Source organism: Neolamprologus multifasciatus, chromosome 2 (assembly GCF_963576455.1).
Source record: "Neolamprologus multifasciatus chromosome 2, fNeoMul1.2, whole genome shotgun sequence".
NCBI classification, from domain to species: Eukaryota; Metazoa; Chordata; class Actinopteri; order Cichliformes; family Cichlidae; genus Neolamprologus; species Neolamprologus multifasciatus.
In genome coordinates, this window is record NC_140440.1 from 2956184 (window position 1) to 2978348 (window position 22165).

Below are 22165 nucleotides of genomic sequence, written 5' to 3' on the forward strand. Positions count from 1 at the left end.
CGCTCAGGTCATGTGCCAGCTCACTCCCGGTGGCTACTTGGCGGGGCCTGGCGCCTGCTGCTCGGTCAGGCCTCTTCCGGGGCGCGGGGGGCCCTCGGGCCTCCGGCCTCTGTGCCTGCGGTTCGGTTCACTCTGGCACAGCTGGCTGCCGGCGGAGCCGGCGGGCACGCCGGTGCAGCCCCCTCTAGCTCCTGCCCGGTGGCTACTGGGTGACACCTCGTCTGGGGATCCTCAGCCCTTCCCATGAAGGTGGCACGGATGCCCCTCCGGTGGTCCTCCTTGGGCTCTTGCACTCTGGGGCCTCTGGATGTCTGGAGCCTGGATCTCCTCCATGCCTGCTTCATGACCTGGGGGACGGGGCTATGGCTCTCTACATCCTCTAGCAGACCATTACATGGGGAAACCATTTGAATACAAGCGCGCCGATCCACACAGGTGTGCACATGGGTGTTCACTATTCGTAGACTTAAATCACACCTTTCTTGGCTGCTACTTCAAAGCACATTGTGCGCTGTCTGTGCTGCACAACAACATTCAATATTTAGTATTTACTGCTGTTTACACTTAGCTAGATTAATGCGATGGTGTTGTGTATAGTATGTTGCTTTGTTTTGTTTTTTTTGCTTGTTTTCTATTCTTTTTCTCTCAACAGGTGATCCCGGAGATATTTTTTCTTCCCCCCTTTCTCACTGTCCCTCTCCCCTTCTGTTTTTCTTTTCCTTCCTCTTTCTTTCTCCCTTTCCTATCCCTCACTCATGTCTGTCCCGTCTGTAACAACTGAAAATAAAATAAATAATAAAAACAAAGGTCGATCAAATGGACCAATACGGCAATGCCATGATGATCCATTTGGCAAAATAAATCCATTGGGTATCCTTGTTGGTCTTCAGACAACAATTCTGACGGCTAAAGAACCAAATGGGACAGGCGGAAAAAAAAAAAAAAAAAAAAAAACAATGTGCTGGCATTATTTGCCATCACCATGTTACAAATCTGTCTTTCCTGTTGTTCATTGAGCAGTTTTCCTCTGCCACCGACGTGAGGTTGTCGTCCAATCCTACACAAAGAACAAAATACAGTAAGTTACCAGTGTAATTGTATTATTGTTTTACTCACAGTAACTTCACCACAATCCTAATGCAACATTGCACAGTGACTGGAATACTACTCTAAACTGTATAAATTATGTAATTCCATAGTTTACAGTAATTTGTTCAATATATTTCTTGTCATATTTAGTATGAAAACATTCCACTAGTCCTTTCCACCTGCTAGTATAGACCTACTACTGTAGGCAGATGCACACAAAATCTCTACAGTAAGTTATACATTTTTTGCCTCACGCACAGTGCCCTGTCCTATACAACATATAATTCCATCATTGATTACATAGAGTACATACCCGTTTTCCCTGCGAAAGGTGTGGATGATGGAGGAGACTGTAGAGCGAGGCACATTAGGCTGCACTCGACGACCTGCCTCTGCCATTGTGAGGCCATGGTTTATGACATGGTCTATAATTGTGGCCTGAATTTCATTTGGGACAACACAGTGTCTTCGCGCACCTCGGCCTCTTCCCCCTATTCCTCCACCACGCATTCTCAGTCCTCCTCCTCTCCTCTCCTCTTCTTCTTCTTCTTCTTCTTCCTCCTCTTCCTTGAGGAAGAACTTCCCCTTGTCCATTTGCTTGGCCTTGTCTATCCATGTTCAGAGATCGGACTGGCTCTGGTCAAGCTCTATGTATCTGTGTTTGGCAGCACACAATCATGGAACACACCTGTGTGTGACACTCCCCCTTCGTTAGTCTAGTTTCACCTGACTGTCAATGACTGTCATCAATTTATCAAATATTCAAAGAAATTCATATATGGTATTCATGGTATTATGTTCTTGACCAATTTTGACAATTGAACAGACAGTTGTGCATGCGAGTACTTATACAATGAAATCATGCTGACAGGTTTTGGAGAGAATGATCATTAGACTGAGAATCAACTAATCAGTTTAGATCTACAAGATCTATTCATTTGGAAAATGTGCTAAATGTGGGCTAACTGTATAACTGTAGGCTACTTGTACTTAATCATTTGCAAAGATGCACTGAGACAATTGAGACAAGTACTAAGGCATTTGTTGTGAACATTTGCCAAGAGGTTTGGAGGTTTGTCCATGTTCTGTTTCAAGAAATGAGCCAAACCAATGGAGAAAAACTGTAATCCAGCAATGCATGATTTTATCCACTGGATGGATGGACGGATGGACGGATGGATGGACGGACGGACGGATGGACGGACGGAAGGATGGATGGATGATGGATGCATGGATGGTTGGATGGATGGATGAATTGATGGATGGATGGATAGATGATGGACGAATGGATGGATGGACGGATGGACAGACAGACGGATGAATGGATGGATGGATGGATGGATGGATGGATGGATGGATGGATGAAAGGTGCTTCAAAGTTAGATTTTATTGATAAAGGCAGCATATGGTGTACATTTGATCCCGTCACCATGACCACAGACACCGGACTTTAAATTGGATCTGCATAGGCTGATTTTAATTGCACTGAATCTGACGCTGAGAGATTAGAGGGTTTATCGTGTCTTCTGGGACTTTGATGCAGACCAATCTGGGCATTTAGCCCAGGTGAGTCATTCTTTATTGACACACAGAGCCGCAGGTTAAAAAAGAAAAGGGTGAGACACCAGAGGCAGTATCAGAGAGAGCAGCTGCTGTCTGTCAGAGGCTGCAGATCAATCAGCTCTGCTCTGAGGACTCAGATAAAACTCTTCATTGTGATGTCATTTAGTCATGCTGAGAAACTGGTTCACCTCTCCTGTTCTTTGATGGTAATGTGTCGTTAGAGGCATCCTCTCATCACTGCATGTGAACACTTGATTATATGTAGACCGATCTGAGCATTTAGTGCACAACAAACAGAGAAATGTGACATACTTCAGATAAACTCTTTCTTAATAAGAAAAACCTGAGAAAACCAAGGTTTCCACACAGTGTGTCTGTAAATTTTACTCAGCACATTTAAAATATGAAGCATATATGAAGTGTGTCTGCATGGAAGCTGGTAGAAATATACCAAGCTGCAGCCACACAAAGTGGGCTCAGTCCCAGCTTTCAATCAGCTCACTCCCAGCAGCCTGAAAGACTGTTACCCCACTGGGCGTGGACACCCCACTTTGTGAAGGGCATAACTCAAGAACAAAGCAAAGCAGGATTTTTCAAATTAATACCGTAGGTGCCTCTTCTAAAAATCTCAGACAAGTCTGAAAATCTTGTTAACTAGAGAACGAGGTCACCTGGAGTTTTGAAAATGTGCTACTGGTGTGCTTGCACAGGAAGGATCATCCAGGCCTCTCTCACACTCTGGACTTTGGCAGCCTTCATGTGGTTCGTGCATTTTTTATATTGCAGGTCTCTCAGCGACCCACTATGATATGAAGCTTTACCAGTGCCAAGTCTCTTGATTAATGAAGTTCAAAACTTTTCCCCAGGGGGTGCTGATGGCTGCCCGATGAGTGCACGAGTCCTCTTCAAAGGCATCTTTGTGAAATCTGGTCAATAACATGTGAACCAAAGCATGAGGACAATATACTGCACACATTTATCTTCATGTTGGAGATGCTTTTGTTGGATTCTTTTATTTAGTCGTGCCTCCCTTAAGTCACCTTTAATCCTGTTGTCAAGACTCCATCTCTATGTTTAGCTAGTGACTTCCTGTTTTATTTTGGTAGTCTTAGGTTTACTTCCCCTGTTTTTGTAAGCTTGATTAGCTTCAGCTGTTTCCTGTTACCTTGGTGTGTCTCTCAATTGCACAGCCTAGGCTTGTCAGATCATCTGTCTCCCTGTATGTCAATTTAAAATGAGGCACTCAGCACTGAAACAGTGACTTTAATGTAACCAGGTACATGAAGAAGTAAGAATAAAAGTACTAACTGTCCCAATTAATGTCATCGAGCTGTTTGTTAACAGCAATGCTTTCTTTTAACCTCCAAAACCATCACCACACACACTAAATTTGGAGAGTTTGGTGACAGCCAGCTTCATGAGAGCTCTCGTTTGGAATAACTGACACTAAACTTTATGTAACCGCTGTTTACAGTGTTTGGCATTTGACCTTGGTGTAACGCTCCAGTTTATACGTGTGCAGTCATCCATCAGACGCTGACAGTTAAACAGTGAACGCTATCTCAGTGCAGCAGAGGGCCGGCATCATTGGACAATGCTGGCCTTAGGTTCAGAGTGTGTGTGTTTGTGCGTATGTCTGTGTGTGTGTTTAATTCCCAGGGATCGCTGGTTGCAGGGATTTCGATCGTTTCATTTGGTCCAAGCAAAAGCGTTATCTAAGCTGCACAGATGAACAGTGGAGCGCTGCAGACATGGAAGGTGCTGAAGAGATAAAAAAAAACAATAGAAGTAAATAGAAATGTGCAACGATGAGTTTTATTTTTGCATGCGGCCTTTGAAGGAATCACCTCTGTATGTCTCATTCCTCACACTTTCATCCCAAATCTGACTTAGATGTGGTTTTTAGCTCCAAATCTGGGGACTGCGTGTCAGTGGGTAAAATTAGACCGTCACCTCGGTCATGATTAGAGATTATGCTGCAATCAGGCCATGCACTAATGATTTCCAATTCTCAGTCTCAGATGATTTTAAAGGGAAATGGGGATGACATTAAAGAGCCAGTGTGGGTTTTTTGATGCATAATGAATATGAGTCGATTATAAAGTCTAGTGAATGAGTCTGTGGTGCGTTTGGAGAAAGCTGCTGGCATTTAAAGCTAAATTTGATTTGTAATTATATAATTATGAGATTTGACTGGAGACATGTTCAGAGCTCAGTGTCAGCTTTTTTTCCAAATTACTGTCCTCTCAGGAGGCCTAGATATGTAAACCATATTTTATTTCTCGCTCCATTGCTAAGTTCAGATGGTTTTGATGTATTTGCACTTTAGATTTGATGCATTGAGAGACAATGACGGGTAGGCAGGTGACCGTCAAAGGCAAAGCCTGCACAAGTGTCCAGAACAGCTTCAGCATGCCCTAACATCAGCTCTCCAAGTGGAGCATTGGTGATCGTCTAGAAATCTAGAAGAGTCTGCCACACTCTTCAGGTTTGTTGTAGCATGAAGGACGCGACGACTGCTTGCTCTCACTTTACATTCGTGGACCACATTTGATGTGAACTATTAGATAATAACATAATAACCTATGAAACACATTTTTGTGTGAAAATGTTCACTCATAAGGAAAAGTCAGTTTGCAGCTGACCTGCAGATACTGACCAAACTGAGAAAAACAGCTGGAATGTAATCAAATCTACAGCAGCTGCACGTCTAGAGTTTGAGCTAAAAAACAGCAGCACATACAGAGAGACAAAAACAAACAAACACAACACACACACAAAACAAAACACAAATGACACTCTATGTCTCTTTGTCTTCACTACAGACACTATTTTAATAGCTTTTTATTGTGTGTGTTTTATGTGCATGCTTTTATTTTGAAAATTTAGCATCACATCATACCTGCATGTTTTCCAATGAAGAAAAAAGTTCTGATAACTTTATGCATTTTTGGTCAAACTAAAAACGTTACCTTCACCACACTGTAAACTGAAACGTACATGTGAAATCTTTGTTAACCAGCTAAACCGGGTTTAATCCACATGTCTATTGTGTTTCTTTGTGAAAGTAAGAAAGAAACGATGGAGCTCTGAGCCGTTCGGCTAACCTTTGCGGGTGGTTTACAGCCTGGACAGACCTGTAGCAGCTCCACCTGGACCGCAGGACCCTGAGCTGTATATAGACTCTTATCTCTTATCTGGATCTTAAATAGTTTGGAGTAACCTGAGATGTAAGCAGAAACACCCCGGCAGCATGTACTGTAGGATGGCAGATACAGTCGAGAGACAAAGCACAGTTCAAACCAAAAAACCAGAAAAAAGCAAATAGTTGTAAAAACAGTGGGCCCATGGCCTCCGTCACATAAACACACTGAGGTTTGAGTTTACTTGCTGAGCTGTGAACGATTTTTAGCGATGCAATCCCTGCAAGCATCTCGTGGATCAGCTGACCTGCACGGTGACCACAGGTAACACTTACCAAACACTGAGGTTTACTCTAAAAAAAGACCTGTCTGTGATTTTAAATGACAGACTGTATCCTCCAAACCCAGCCTGACGATGTCTGAAGGTAAACAGTTTCATCACGTAGATAAAGCATGGACATATAAATTTCAGAGTGACCCCGCCCTGCCGCTCTGTGGTCCTGTCACGTCCACACCATCCTCTCAGCCTCTGGCTCTGAACGATGCTTTTTGTAAGTCAGCGTACTGACGCGGGCTGCAGAGACTTGCCTTTGGCCCTCAGAGGACTGCTGCGACAGCTCTGCTCCCATTACTTACACGGTTTACACGTGAGCTACAGATGTGTACAGCTGTGGTCTGAGACATCAGGAGTCCAGAGATAACCGAAGAGCAAAACTGAATTCATGTGTGCAGGAAACTTGGGATCACTTTGCTCCTCAGACACTTTAACACAGTCGCGTCCACTCCGCCTCTGCTTCAGGCTCGTCCTCGTCTGCAGAAGGTGAAGCTGCTCAGAGCTGGAAACAGGAAGCTCAGAGGGTGATTCGTTTGATCTGTTTCACCTGCTTGCTGTGTGTCTGTGCACTAACATAGAAGTTTTAAAGTCCATTCATTACTTTTCATGTTATAATGTTGGACACAAGATCTTCACTTTGATCCTGGTTTGTAGGAGAGGCTGAATCCACAGACCAGAAATAAACTAGATTATTGTTCAAATGATTGTTTTAATATTCTGTTGTGGGAAATCATATTTTTCATGTTTTTCTTTCTGCCCCCGGGTAATCTAAAGGGTCAATCCACCCAAATCACTCAGCAACGCACCCATTTGCTCGTTAACTTGGAACTGCAGGATTTTTAAAATGAATCAGAGTTATTGTGTTTGATCTCAGGTGACAGGAATATATTACCAGTTTTTACACTGGCCTCTATTTCATCACCAATCTGTGGAAACGGATGTGTGAGATCTTGAATGAAGGGAGTGGGCTGCTAAAGTTTAACACAGAGAGTGAAACATGGAAATCAGCATGTAAAAATGTGTTTTCCATAAATATTTGAGCTGTTTTCCTGTTTTGATTCAGCGCCCTCCTCTTCCTCCCCGCCGCTGCTCCTCGCTCGTTCACTTCACAAGGGCACGCCACTGAACCACAAAGCCATCTGGCTCCATGTAATCTACTTCAGAACAGGCTGATCTGATGCAGTTTAGACAGATGTAAAATGGTCCAAATCAGACGAGGAAGCCAAACAACATGAGAGGGTCATTTCACAGAGAAACACAGCGAGCAGCCGTGGCCTCGGGGCTCAGATGCCAGCTTGTGACCAGAAGGTCGCCAATGAAATCCCCCGATCTGCACAAGAAATTAAATGTGGGCAAGGGGAGCGTCCAGTCCCAGAGGATGCTGCAGTGCAGAAATTAGCACTCAGATTAAAGTCAGAGGAAAAAAAGAGGAACGCTTCGACTCAACTGTTTGACTGGCAGCAAGCGTGTGTGCAAACAGAAAAGACTGACACAGAGGAGAGACGAGTACAGAACGAGACTGAGCAGACTCCGTTCTGTTTCCGGCAGCATGCCAGAGGATTTCCAGGTCACCGCGTCTTCCGCAGCGATGGGAGTATGATGAGAAATGAAGGCGAAGTAATAATCAGCATCCCCGCTGCTGTCTGGAGAAGTGATACCTCCAGACTGATGCTTGCATTCCTCAGAGATTTAACCTCTGAGGTCATGTGACATTCATACATAGAAAACCTTCATGTAGATTTTTTTCACCTGAGATCATTCAGAAAAAAATAAATAAATTACCAAAGTCCTGAATTCAGGGTGAAAACCAAGATCTTTCCTTTCCAAATGTCTGTCAGTGTCTGTGCTGACAGCAGGTACAGTCTACGCCAGGGGTCCCCAATCCCAGTCTGCGAGGGCCGGTGTCCCTGCAGGTTTTAGATTTCACCCTGGGTCAACACACCTGAATCACGGGATTAGTTCTTTACCAGGCCTCTGGAGAACTTCAAGACATGTTGAGAAGGTAATTTATCCATTTAAATCAGCTGTGATGGATCAAGGACACATCTAAAACCTGCAGGGACACCGGCCCTTGTGGACTGGGATTGGGGACCCCTGGTCTACGCCCTCTCTGGCAGCCACATTTCTTTAAACAGTCAGTGAGGTGCTGGTTGTGTCTGACTGGTGGGGAATTGCTGACTTTTGTTGTGTTCAGGTGTGTTGCTTGTGCAATGCTGATGTGCAGAAAAGCTCCACACACTCAGCAACAGCCCAAAAGTTTTCGCTGATGGTGTGTAACCTCTCAACGCTGATGGGAAACTGTGTTTTTGTGGCTTACAGTTGAGCTGGAACACTCGGAAGTGACCTGCTGGTGAAATCCTATCCCTCCACGGGGCATGCCTGCTCCCCACATTGTTTCAGTCCAATAAAAACGGGGGCAGAGTGCTGTTAAACACCAGCTTCAATGTTTTTTGACAGACCGGTGAGTCACCAAGCAGCAGAGGAGCTGCCATGGCATTTACGGTCTGATGGAGGTGGAGAGAGAGCCAGACAGAAAACTCTGAAGCTGGACTCCTTGTTTAATCGAGTTTGGTCTCACATTATGAGATGCTCTGCTTATGGGTGACTCAGGCAGACGTGCACTCAGATGACGGGCGTTTTTGATTTGATGGTGTTGCCCTTTTCTGTTTTCTTCAGTTGTCTGTATATGCTGTGATCTTATTCTCCTCCTAATTTCTGGTCATATATTTGCTGTTACTCTGGTACATGTTAATGTCAAATATAGCCGAGGTTTCTATTTAAACACAAAAAGATTCAAACGCAGAACACAGTCAAGAGATTTAAAGCTTTCATACTCAGGTCGAGTCTCCTTGCAGCAGGTGAGTTTCTCCTCATTTTCTCCAGGAAAGAGTTCCAGGTTTCCAAGCAGGTGAGCAAGTGACGGCAGGCGGGATGAGACGGGGTAAGGCAGGTCGCAATGAACAATCGCCAACAGGTGTCCTGAGAGGAAGGAGGAGACGGGCAGGTAAGCACAGGACTCAGGTCTGCAAACACACAGGTAAGTTTTCACAGAGTAGCAGCTCTCCAACTACAGTTAGACCCCCTAACCCTAACTACAGTTAGAGAGCTGCTGGATTCCTCTCCTTAAATGGTGCATGTTGCTGCATGGGGGTGGTTACTTTCAAATGTAATAGGCTACAGATTACTAGTTACTTTGTCAAAAAGCTAAATACTGATGCACCTACATTCTGATTACTTTTCAAACAAATGAATTATCATGTTTTTTAGCTTGTTTGTTTAATTTTTATTCCTCGGTGGAAATAAATTCCTGCACTGGCATATGATTATGATCCAGAAGGAGTCACTGCTAAAAGATGCTCCTGATCTTTGAGAACTTTCTTCTGCTCTCACCTATCCCACCTGCTGATGTGAGCCCTGAAGGTTTACCCAGAATGCACTTTGTGAAGGTTTCTGCAGTGAATTATCTGAAACAGATTAAACATAACGCTGGCTTCCGCTCCACTACATCACAGACATGAAGCTGCTGCAGTGTATTCAGACCCTGATGGATCCATCACACTGATGATCACAGCTGCACAGAGAACACAAACCAGCTTTAGTCTTCAGACTGGGACTCTTGCAGTAAAAATCATTTGGTTGTAGTTTTTTAAAAGTGTAGGTAAGTCAGTGTAAGAGTCATCTGTAGATGAATTAGGATTGATATTAATGTAATGTGTCTTTTACTCAATTGTGCAATACTATTATTCATCTGTTTGTTATTGATTGAATGTTTCTCTCATTCTCCCATTATATGCTGCTACACTATTTAGATAAAACTTTATTAAAACTTTATTAATCCCTCGGGTGGGTTCCTCTGGGAAATTTGTTTTCCAAAAAAGCACAGCACCGACAGAAGTTACAGAGTTAAGAATATTATATATATATATATATATATATATATATATATATATATATATATATATATATATACACACATATATAAATACAAAGACATATACAGATAAAATATACAAAGGGGATAAATAGAATAAATAGGAATAAAAATAAAAATAAAAATACAAGTGAATTGCACATTTCAAGTATGGAGTCTATTGCACTGCTGATTATTAACAAAAAGTATTGCACAAAAGGTAATTGCACAGTGAAGTGGAGAGGCACTACAGCTTAGTTGTTCCCCCCTCCTTTGTCCTCCTGTTTCCCCTCCCTCTCCCCTCCAGAGAGGAGTTAAACAGTTTGATGGCGTGTGGGACAAAGGAGTTTTTAAGTCTGTTGGTTCTTGTCTTTGGGAGAAGCAACCTGTCACTGAACAGACTCTTTTTATTTTATTTTATTTTATTTTCTCTTTTATTTTATTCATTGCGCGACGTATGTCACTTGTATTGATAGGTATGTTATTTTTATTTTTATTTTTATTTTAATTTTATTTTATTTTATTCATGTGCACTCATTTTTTTTTCTTTTCTTTCCTCCTGCCGCAGTGAGCATGTTCATGACAAAAGAATTTCCCTCAGGATAAATAAAGTTCTTATCTTAACTTATCTTAAATGTGTTCTTCAGAACTGAAAATTTCACGTACCTATCAACTGTATGTAGTTGGAGTGGTAATGGTAAATGGTAAATGGACTGGTTCTTATATAGCGCTTTTCTACTCTGTCCGAGCACTCAAAGCGCTTTATACAGCTAATTCATTCACCCAATCACACCCATTCACACAAGCACTTCTAAGCTTAAGTGCTAAGTATCTAACATTCATACACATTCACACTCCGATGGATGCATCGGAGATAGGGTTGCCAACCGTCCCTTAAAAAACGGAATCGTCCCGTATTTAGAAACAAAAGTACACGTCCCGTATTGAGCTAATAAGGGACGCACTTTGTCCCGTAATACAGTGAGAATCAAAAGTAGTCTATAAGTTTTAATGTAATTAACGCTTTGTTTGAAAACATAATTCCCAGCCCCGCTCCTGCTTTGTGACCAATGAGCTGACAGCACACTTATGACAATTCGAGTATGACAATTCAGATTACCGCTCATCTCATTGGTTGAGGAAAGGTCGCTTGCGGAGAAAATACCGGAAGACAACAGATGACCACAACAAAAAGCATGGCCAACGGGGAAACAAACGGCGACACTGCGGTGCAAGTCTCAGACGACAGTACACCTGAAGCTGGGCAAACACTGTGCGATTTTCAAACTGCACGATTGGCTCGCATGGGTTACAAGTTCGTAGGTGACGATGCAGGTCTCACACTATACCGCCGATGCTCTGATGCGACCTGAGTCACACTGTGCCTCCATAAAATGAAGGTTATAACAGAAAATCTGTCGCTCGCTCTCCCTCTCTGTCTTTCACTCGCACAGACACACACCACCATCAACTTTGCTAAATTGCTAATGAAAAACACTGATCAGGCAGCTGTGATTGAGCAGCAATGTCCATCCAACTATTTTCACAGTTGTTGTGGTCGTGATAATTTGGTGATGCCACATCGAAAAGGCTCGGATGAGCTTTCCAAAGTTCTACAAGTTGTGCCTCCATCGCTTGTGTCCAGATCACACGCTGCACAGCCGTGCTGCTCCGTCTTTTTCACCGACGTTTACGTGTTTGCGCGTGCGCAGTGTGAGCGGCTGCGGTGACACCCTCACGAGCGATTGATGATCGGGAGCTGGTCGTGAGGTGTTAATCGCTTCTCGTTACCCCACGTATACTACACGATGCACGATGAAGACCAAAATCGGGCCGATCACCAAATTGGTCGCACGACTCAAAAATCGCCTCAAAAATCGCACAGTGTGAGCCCAGCATTAGACCAGCAATGTTTGTTCCTCTCAGAGAAAGAAAAAAAGGCTGCAAAAGTGCAGGGAAGAATGGGAAAAGGAAAACACCTGGCTGGAAAAGTGCACAATAACACCTATAAAGCGCACTGCACTGTGTGCCGGCGCACTTTTTCCATAGGCGTGCTTCTAATGGTGGGCACATGAAGAACATGAGGGGCGTGAAAGCTCGGGGAACCCTTAACCAATTTTTGTCCACCAGGCCACGGCAGAAGCAGATATGTATGTAAACACTGGTTTGTTTGTTTTTACACCCTCTGGTTAAGGTTAAAATGGGCATGCGCAGTGAATATCAGCGCTATGTGGCCAGAAGTGTGATAATATAATTTATTTTGTGTAATAAACAACTGCAAGGATATATTGCAACAAATAGATGAGTAATACATAAAAGTAATACATAGATGAATAATGATGATGAGTTATGATGCGTAATCATGGGAACAAGTGGGTTTACAAACGGGAGCAAAAGCTGAAATAATGCCTCTGCTGAAGCCAATTGCACTAAATGCACTAAATGTGCACTGTTACAAGAATGTTTTTCTTTCTATTGTTTTCTATTAATTTATATAATTTTAAGTTAAGCAGGACAGAGTTCTTTTAAAGAAAGATTTACTTTTATTATCAAAAGTTAAGCATGACAGGCTTCTGTTTAAGAAAGAGACCTGTTTTATTGTGTTAATGTTGTCATTTTGAGCTAAAAATAAATGGCTAAATGATTTTTGTTTCCCATGTCTTGATATCACAAAGAATACGCATCTACTTAAATCAAATTCAAGTCAAATGGTTAAAAAAATAATTTCGCACACAAAAAAGAGCTAAAAAATTCACCACACTGGGAAGGGTGAAGACAACTGGGTCGCCCGGCCCTGGCCACGAGGTGTCCCTTATTTATTTCTCAGGGAGTTGGCAACCCTAATCGGAGAGCAACATGGGGTTAGTATCTTGCCCAAGGATATTTGGCATGCAGACTGGAGCAGCCTGGGATTGAACCACTGGCCTCTGGTTAGAGGCTGATCCGCTCTGCCACCTGAGCTACAGCCACCCCATACTGTGTAAATATTCACAGTATGAATGTAACATTTGCATGGCTTCATTAAATACATTACATTTATAGAGTAAAGTTTCCATGAGGGGCACAGGGGGAAACTAATTCCAGATTTGACTGATATTGTTAATTACAACCCGTGGTTTGACAAAGTGTAATGGAAACGCACTAAAACTACAACTCTGTTCTTCTATGTAAAGCTAAAATCGTCATTGTTTTCAGCCTGACTGAAGAATACAAACCTTCACATGACCGCAGTCTGTTATTAAATTCCGGCAGTCTGTCTCCATCTAGTGTACGAGTAATAGAAAAACAACGTCATCGCTGATTGGCTTAAATTGCGATGTGCTCGTTTCTGATTGGCTAGCAAAATCTTTACCGTCTACAAATACCTTCCGTATGGGAACGCGGACAGCTTAACGTTTCATCTTCGTCATTATATTTTATTGTATCTCACCAATCAAAGCCTTTGTACCTGTTTGGTTTTATATTTAATGAGTGCAAATTTCAAAGGATGGAGAATGACGCCGAACAATCGTCGGGGTGATTATAAATGTGGCACTTTGTTGTTTCAGTCCGGATGAGAACAGCGGACGGACCAGTTTATGGAGTTTAGAGGAAGAAGCTTGGCGGTGAGAGTTTCTCTCGGTGCTGTTCGGGTAAAATGGGAGGCTGCAGAGCGTTTCGGGGCTCAGCGTTGCTCTTCGTGCTGCTGGAGCTCTCTCTGGTCTGCTGTGACATCACGGACGGAAACGCGGAGCACCTGAAGCGGGAGCACTCGTTAACGAAGCCGTACCAAGGTAGGGGCGTTAGCCCGGGAGCTAGCCCGCAGACTCGGGGACATCTCCGCGGCTTCTCGGGCCCATCGGAGGCTCCGAGCCGCCTGCATGTACACTCATCTTACATTGAATGTTTACGGGCTTTTAAAGACCGTGTGGCAGAGTGTCCTCCTGCGGGGTTAAAAGCCCCAAAACATTCGCTAGTGGGGAGCTGGAAGATCGATAGTTCCTGACAGGAAAACACACCAAATATGACTCACTTGTATCAGGAAGCTACACAGATTATTAAATGATAGGCTGCAGTCAGCATGAACTAGTTTCTTCGCATCGCTAAGGTTAGAGATTTGCGCAACTGAATAAAATCAGTCCTACATATTTGTGTAATGGCGCACTGCGAGACATATCCTAGCATGTCTGCTTCATCGCATGGAAATATTAATATTCACAGAAACGGGAACAAATCGAAGATCGTCTCGGTGAATATTAAAATCGTTCTGCATGACTGAGGCTGCTTTTAATCGAGTAATTCGGACTTCACTGAAGGAAGTCTGCTGATATGCTGATATTTACCGGATCTGAGCATGTTCACGTGTGTACACACACTCTCTCTCTCTCTCTCTCTCTCTCTCTCTCTCTCTCTCTCTCTCTCTCTCTCACACACACACACACACACACACACACACACACACACACACACACACACACACACACACACACACACACACACACCTCACACACACACACACCAGTCTGTGGTCACTCAGGTTCATGTGCAGATTTATTCTCAGGCAGGATCGATCTTCTGGTAGGCAGGTGTAAGATGACAGGTGCTTTGAGTGCTCAGCGTAGCAGTGTCCTTTATAAGAAGCAGGAGACACCTAACTGCTTGTCAGAGCTGCTTCATGCTGATCTCCCTCCACATCTGAGTTTTTGCTTCAGCGGCTCTCCTGCAGTCACGCTTCATTTGGCCTGCCAGTATCTGTCAGCTGCCTCAGCAATGTACGTGAGGAACATGGTCCACTCAGACTCGCTGTCCTTCAGAATGCTGTTGAGGTTCTGCTGGCACTGGGAATTGTAGATCCCGAGGACCAGGACCTCTGCCAGATGCTCACAGCACACCCTGACTATGTATATGGGTATGAGCATCCTCCCCCACCACCTGATCCAACTCAGCACCAGGCGGTGATCAGGTGACAGGTCAGCTCCTTCCTTCAGCCAAGTGTCCAGAACATACGCCCCAGATCTGATGATACGATTACAGAATCAATCACGGACCTGCAATGTAGGGCGCCCTGGTGCCACATGAACTTACGGACATGTTTAAACATGGTGTTCAGCACAGACACACCGTTTTAGCACACAGGTCCAGTGACAGATCGGGCTGTTCCTCCTGATCATACTGCTTCAGCACACAGCTGCCCTTCAGGTGACCGATTCCAGAGCCCATGAAGTGCTCTAACATGAGTCAGACACGTTACAGCTGACCCCCACAGCCCCTCCTGCAGGCAGCGATGCTGCAACCGAAATATTTATTTAATTTATTAAATAAATAAATAATTCTGCATATCATCAGCAAACAGTTGATTTTCCTTTCCAAGTTTATCAGGCGCGTGTTAGTTAGTTCTTCTACAAAATCAGCTCCACCCTCCCTGTTGAGTGTGTAAGGATGTCTGATTACAGAGTTCAACCAGGAGTCAAACCATGGGAGTCAAATTCACACATGGTGTAAGTGGCTCACAGTGTTCAAAAGAAGCTTTAAAAGTGCCTTGGTGTGAGTCCTCCAGATTAGATTGAACACTCTTTAATGTCATTATGCAAGTTTAACAACATTATGATTACATCTTAATCCAAGAGTGTAGCCACGCTGGTATGTGTAGTGTAGCCACATTATTAGTGAGCTTTAGAAGGTGTGAATGTTTGCTGAGTGTGAAACGGGTGTGACGGTATTGACACAGCAGTGTCTTAACCTGCTCATGTGTGTCTGAGCGTTTGCCTGTTTTTCCCGCAGGTGTCGGCAGCAGCCCATCCAGCCAGTGGGATTTCTCTGGAAGCACTTTGGTGACGAGCTCGTACGTCCGCCTGACTCCAGATGAGAGGAGCAAGCAGGGATCCATCTGGAACACCGTGGTGAGGCGAGGCGCGATCACAGAGAATCATTTAAAGTTAAAAATGTCCCCTCTCTGTGGCTGAAGCCTCCTCGCTGAGATGAGGAGTTGTAGGCTTCGGCTCAGTAGCGTCTAACCCTCGGCTCGTTTCTGTGTTAGCCTTGTTACCTGAAGGACTGGGAGATGCACGTGCAGTTTAAAATCCACGGCTCGGGGAAGAAGAATCTCCACGGTGACGGCATCGCTCTCTGGTACACGAAGGACAGGCTGCACTCAGGTAACACCGGGTCTTCGCTGCGAAGGTCCGGCTGGTGTGAAGGAGCTTCATATAGAGTTTGGAATTACCCGAAATTCTCTGCTGCAACCAAACTGAGGCCTAAGAAGGCAAAGTGTAGATACTGAGCAGCCTGACCTCCCTGAAGGTGGAGCTCTTTCTCTTTGTATACGACATAACCCAGCATAGTCGTTCAAGTCGGGCTTTGCGGCGTGTTCACAGTGAGTAAACGTAGCCCTACATGCAGCTCTGTGAGGCCGAGGTACTGCAGTGCGGGCCCCTTCTCGCCGGTTAACCGCGTCATGGTCAGGAGGAAAAAGCATGTAAAGTGTTGCAGCTCAGAAGGATGGCTGTAAATCCAAACCTGTGTGTGTCACTCCATATGTGTCTGTCATCTCATCACTGCTGACCTCACATAGCGTCTCGCTCACGTCTCGCCTCATCTCTGCCTCCATCCTAGGCCCTGTGTTTGGAAACCAGGATCAGTTTCTTGGCCTGGCTATTTTTTTGGATACCTTCCGCAATGACCTCCATGGGATGGATGTAAGTGTGTGTGTGTGCGAGCATGTGTGCCAAAGTGACTGACCAGCTTGTTTCTTTGCAGGGCCCGTGTTTTCCAACAGCGCCGTCTTCCACGGGCTTGCCGTCTTTATAGATACTTACTCTAACGATGATGCGACAGATGTGAGTGGCTGCAGGTTTTCCCCGTCAGCATGCTGTCTCAGTGCACAGTCTGTCTCCTCGTTGTGAAACGCTGCAGGCCTGTTGAAGTGGACCTATTCGCCATCCTCCTTTCCAAGTCTGATTGGCCGGGGTGGGGTGGGGCTATAATGACATCTCCCCTCTATGACATCACACGGGATTACTTGTGCATACACTGACCTTATCATTAAGAACTCTGTTCATGTTTAATATCGAAAAGAAGATATGGCAGGACATAAGGAGAAGCAGAAAAAGTCCACTTCAGCGTCAGTGACAGAACATTTGTTTGTTGATGTGTCACCTTATCGCTGTTCTGTGTCACTCACATAGAAAAGGCCCCGGTTAAATAGAAATACAGTTAACAGCCATAGCGAGTCTGCAAATGTCTGAAATACAGTAAATTACATTTTTAGAACTAAATGTCTTTGATATATCTTAAATTGGACTGGATTACGATGCTATTACTGATGTTTTAGACAGTGTGTGCGTATCGATCAGACCAAATCGATAACAATCTGAGCTTTGCAGCCCGGTCATTGTTAGAAATCTTTCTCTGATTTTTAAAAAACAGTCACGAAATGCTTAACAGAGCAATAAGAAAGAAACAACTTGTGTGGGGTCAAAATGAATGCAGAAGAAGCAGGAAGACGACACAGAACGCGCCCCTAATCTGAACAGCTTTCAGAGCTAATGTTGGGAATGCCCTTAGTGGGCAACTCCAGGCCTCGAGGGCCGGTGTCCCTGCAGGTTTTAGAACCAACACAGCTGATTCAAATGGCTCAATTAGCTCCTCAACATGTCCAGAGTCCTGGTAATGAACTAATCATGTGATTCAGATGTGTTGACCCAAGGTGAGATCTAAAACCTGCAGGACACCGGCCCTCGAGGCCTGGAATTGCCCACCCCTGCCTTAGTCACATAGTGTCAGGGTATTATCGACCTGAAACCCCAATGCTCGCTCCAGCATACGTGCCTCTCTGCAGCCCTTCTAGTGGCCGAGGTGCGGTCATTTTAAGTGCGTCTGAAAATGTCAGAGGATCCTCTCCACTCGAGGCATAAGACAGAGCTCTGTAATCAGAGTACTGTGACTGTATCGCCCTTGTTGGTGAGCAGTACAGAGGCTGGATGTGCTCGGCACCTTGTTCTGTCTCCTAAAGAAAGACACTGCTCCCAAAGAACAGCTGAGGTTTGTGACTTTGACCTGACACAGGCTTCAGTTCAGTTTTCCCTGTTTTCAGTCGGATCAGAGCAAGGAGAGAAAAAACACTCGAGTGTTTAATGAGACCTTTACCCTCGTCAGAGCTCAAACGCTCAGCAGGAAGTGAACGTCACTGTAACCTCAAATATGTCATGTGGACATGTTTTGTTTTTATGTGACGTATTTGTTGGTCCTGTTGAAGCGTGTAATGCCTGTGTAGGACTTGTGTACTGATCATTTCCTGTCCGCCGCCAGCGCTCTTTCCCGTACATTTCGGCCATGGTGAACAACGGCTCGGTGAGTTACGACCATGGGAAAGACGGCCGCTCGTCTGAGCTGGGAGGCTGCTCTGCTGAGATCAGGAACCGTGATCACGACACGTACCTCGCCATCCGCTACTCCAAAGGGCGACTGACGGTAAATGGCCGCACCTTCGGTTTCTGCTGCCGTTTGAGGTGGAGCTTTGCTGTGTTTTTACCTTTGGTCCTGCCTCCCCTCTATAACCCGGCAGGTGATGGTGGACGTGGACGACAAGAACGAGTGGAAGGAGTGCATCGACATCGGCGGAGTTAGTCTTCCCACGGGATATTTCTTTGGGGCTTCGGCAGCTACGGGCGACTTGTCAGGTAGGTCTGAGCTGCCGGTGAAGGAGGAATACTGATTGTTAAAATCGCATTCTTAAACCTCGAAGTGTTTTCACCGACTCGTCACAGATAACCATGACATCATCTCCATGAAGCTCTACCAGCTGATGGTGGAACACACGGCTGAAGAGGAGAACTTGGACTGGACGAAGATCGAGCCCAGCGTCAGCCTCCTCAAATCCCCTAAAGGTAGATTCAAATACCCAAAACTTTATTTCGAATAAAGTGCTTCAGAGTGTTTCGGGCGGGATGTTTCTCAGACTTCTAAAACATTCCAGTTAAAAGCACAGTTAAAACCAGATGGAGTAAACTGATGGTGGATGTTCTTCCTCCTTCTCAGACAACATCGATGATCCCACCGGAAACTTCCGCGGCACGCCTCTCACTGGCTGGAAGGTGTTCCTGCTGCTGCTGTGCGCCCTGCTGGGGATCGTGGTGTGTGCCGTGGTGGGAGCTGTGGTTTTCCAGAGGAGACAGGAGAGGAACAAAAGGTTTTACTGAGGAGGAGGAGGAGGCAGTAGAGGACGAGACTGGTGTTCTTACTGGAGAGGAATAAACTGTTTCCTGATGATGGATTGAGCACACTTAATGTGAATTTGTTTTCTACAGATGGTCTGAATGTTTGTATCTGTGAAGCACTGTGGGGGGGAGGTGATGATTGCAGGGTTTGATTTCCTTTCATTGACAAACTTTGGGGGGTTTTTTCTTAAAGAGCGTGTTACGCCTGCTTTTTGTTGATCAAGTGTGTTCTGCTGCAGAGAACGTGAACGTGGCTTCGATCCATGAAGATGGTTTCTTATTACAGAGGAGAGCTGGTGCTGGTTTAGTGCCGACCTGTGAGGAACAAACTCGTGTAAAGAAGCCAATGGGAAGGCTTCAGATTATAGTCGGAGCCTCGGGCTGCGGTCCAACAGTTCAGACATCCCTCATTTGTTTGGTTTTGCTGAACGTTAAACGTGACAAGTCTGACCGCTCCCACTCAGCCGGCTTCACAGCGATGGTGGATGGTGTTAACGTGGGTCTGCCGTGGAGACGAGAGGATCATCTTACACACATCCACATCACGTCTGTTATGTTAGAGTCAGTTTCTCGTGTTACGTTCTGCCGCAGACACGAATCAGCCTCGTCGTCGCCTCCTCTGTCTCCTCTGCCGAAGGAGGTGATAAAGGACGCTTAGAAGCTCCTTTGCTTAGTGCTGGTGGGATTCAGCGGCTCTGGTTGTGTCTGCAGCCTTCAGGAAGTTAGAGACGCATGAGGGAATAGAAAGGACTCTTTGGCCGCAGGCTGATCGATTTGATTCGTCGTTGTTTTATCGATCCAATCAGAATCATTCAGTTCAATCCAGGATTTCCTGAAAGTTTTTTTTCTATTTCAGAGAACAACTGTGTGTGTGTGTGTGTGTGTGTGTGTGTGTGTGTGTGTGTGTGTGTGTGTGTGTGTGTGTTCTCCATCAGCCTGTCGACCCCCCCCCCTGGTTTACTCGATGGCGTCTGTGAAGCTTCGTTCTGATGGTTAGCTGACAGTTTAGTTTAACGTCAGAGGAAATTGATAAGCTTGCCTCAGAATAAAATATTTACTGCTGCATTCACCCATCAGGACTCTGCTCATCGCTCGTGACATAAACACGTCAAGCTGTGCAAACTTTAAGGGGGCGGCGAGCAGCTCGGAGGGATGGTGCGGTCACTTCCTGTTTTAACTGAACTAGACATCGTCCTGGAAACAGACGGTAAAGTTCACAGCAAGTTGAAACATTAGAAACATTAAAGCTGTTTGTGTGTTTGAGGAGAGCAGCTATTGTCAGAGTTCATGTAGAGTACGGCCTTCTCTGTCTTCAGTTTGTGTGACGGGGTGTTTGAATCATGCTCAGAGAACAAGTGTGAATAATAACTGATCATTTCTCATTGTCTCCTTTTTGTTCGTTTGGGTTTTTGCTTTGCTCACGTTTTTCCGTCATCTTTCATTCAAAGCGTTTTTATTGGTTTGGTTTGATTTGGTTTTTCTGCAGAGACACTCTCCTCTCGTCACAAATAATATACTAAAATAAAAAAAATTAACCGTGAGACTGTTTGTGATTATTCCACGTCTATGACATCATTACTTTACACTCTGCTGATAGTAAAGCATCCTCCTCTGTAGCTCCACCCCTCTGCATGTCCTTTCATCCATGAACCTCCTCTGAGCTCTTTCTCTTCTCCTCCTGCCTGCAGCTCCACCCTCCCTCCTCCGCACATGCTCAGACCCTCTGATCCTGCTTACTAGAGTTGGATGTCTCCAGACCACTTTTAGGTGGTCTTGGTCTCGGCGGACTTTGGTCTTGGTCTCGGATCCCTCGGTCTTGTCTCTGTCTTGCTGTCTCAGATCGACATCGTGGAGATTTGGAGTCAACAGTATCCATGACACACAACGTAACGTTCGATAATGTGCCATGCGCATAAGCATCAGCTCTAAGAGCCGTGCTTAGAGAGTGCTTTGTAGTGAATCAGAAGAGTCGACTCCCATTGAGCGAGAGCCGGCTCCTCACTTGATTTCCTTTCGCTGCTCAGCTCTCACACAGTGGCTCAGCTATGCTCCAATCCCTCCATATTGTGGCCAATCACATGCGAGGATATAGGATAATATCATTATGTGACACGACAGTCAAGTGGAGCGTGCGTCTGTCCTCTCAGTAAGTGAGTGAGACAGTAGACAGCGGTGAGGAGGGCTGTGCGAGTGCATCGCAAAAACATAAATATGCCTGACACTCGTAAACGAAGCAGCATCTGGCTGCAGTTTAAAGACTTTTGTCTCTGTCTCGGTCTCGTCTCGACTTTGTCCTGGTCTTGACTCGGTCTGTCTTGGTCTCGATACCCTCTGGTCTTGGTATTGTCTTGGTTTAGGCGGTCTTGACTACAAGTCTACTGCTCACTGAACATCTCAGCCTCCGCCATCTCCAACCCTCACAGCAGGTCTCACCTCCATATTTACCACTTCTCTTTCTGTCATAAATCACACCTGACACTCATCTCCTGCACTTTCTCCGCCTCTCTGTGGATGTATTGACCCCAGGTATTTAAACTCCACCCACCGTCACTACCTCCACCTGCGCCCCTGCTCTCACAGCGGTTCAGTTTTGGGTTGTTTTGTTTATGCAGATTGAATTTAAAGAAATCAAAAGTTCAAACATTTTTGTCCGTGATTTGTTATTTTCAGAATAAAAGCAAGTTCGTTACTAAAAGGTTTTTCATATAAATCCAGAAGCTTTGGTTTCCTGCACAGGAAAACTTTCTTGTGTTTAGACAAACCTCGGGATGGGCTCAGTTTAACCTTCAAAGAAGTTTAAATTAAACTTCTTTTATTTGCAGCACCGGCTTCTCTCCGTGCTTTCTTCAAAGATCGCCAGCTTTGTGCTGGAAATCTGAAGATTCGGGAAATTGTTTTAGGTCAGAGTCTTCACTTCCAGCTGTGTTCATGA

The 22165-nt window shown here is 44.9% G+C and overlaps 1 protein-coding gene and 1 long non-coding RNA gene across 3 annotated transcripts in view; both read left to right on the top strand.

Moving 5' to 3' along the window:
• The window catches only part of LOC146523829 (uncharacterized), a 290156-nt gene that overhangs the window by 234371 nt on the left and 33620 nt on the right, over positions 1-22165 (top strand). The gene's annotated exons all lie outside the window — the stretch shown is intronic.
• On the top strand, positions 13440-20774 carry lman2 (lectin, mannose-binding 2). 2 transcript variants are annotated; one of them, XM_085183022.1, is made up of 8 exons: positions 13440-13812; positions 15800-15918; positions 16056-16173; positions 16775-16854; positions 18326-18487; positions 18582-18696; positions 18784-18903; positions 19055-20774. In XM_085183022.1, exons 1-8 carry the CDS (start codon positions 13677-13679, stop codon positions 19213-19215), a joined length of 1011 nt encoding a protein of 336 aa, XP_085039148.1. In that variant the 5' UTR covers positions 13440-13676; the 3' UTR covers positions 19216-20774. The 2 variants fall into 2 exon arrangements, with proteins under 2 accessions (XP_085039148.1, XP_085039140.1); XM_085183014.1 differs by lacking the exon at positions 16775-16854 and adding an exon at positions 16631-16713 and having other exon boundaries at positions 13443-13812.

Coding starts and splice junctions, on each gene's coding strand:
- lman2 (XM_085183014.1), top strand. CDS start 13,677: ATGGGAGGCTGCAGAGCGTTTCGGGGCTCAGCGTTGCTCTTCGTGCTG. Junction 18,488..18,581: donor ACTCCAAAGGGCGACTGACG/GTAAATGGCCGC, acceptor ATAACCCGGCAG/GTGATGGTGGACGTGGACGA. Junction 18,697..18,783: donor AGCTACGGGCGACTTGTCAG/GTAGGTCTGAGC, acceptor GACTCGTCACAG/ATAACCATGACATCATCTCC.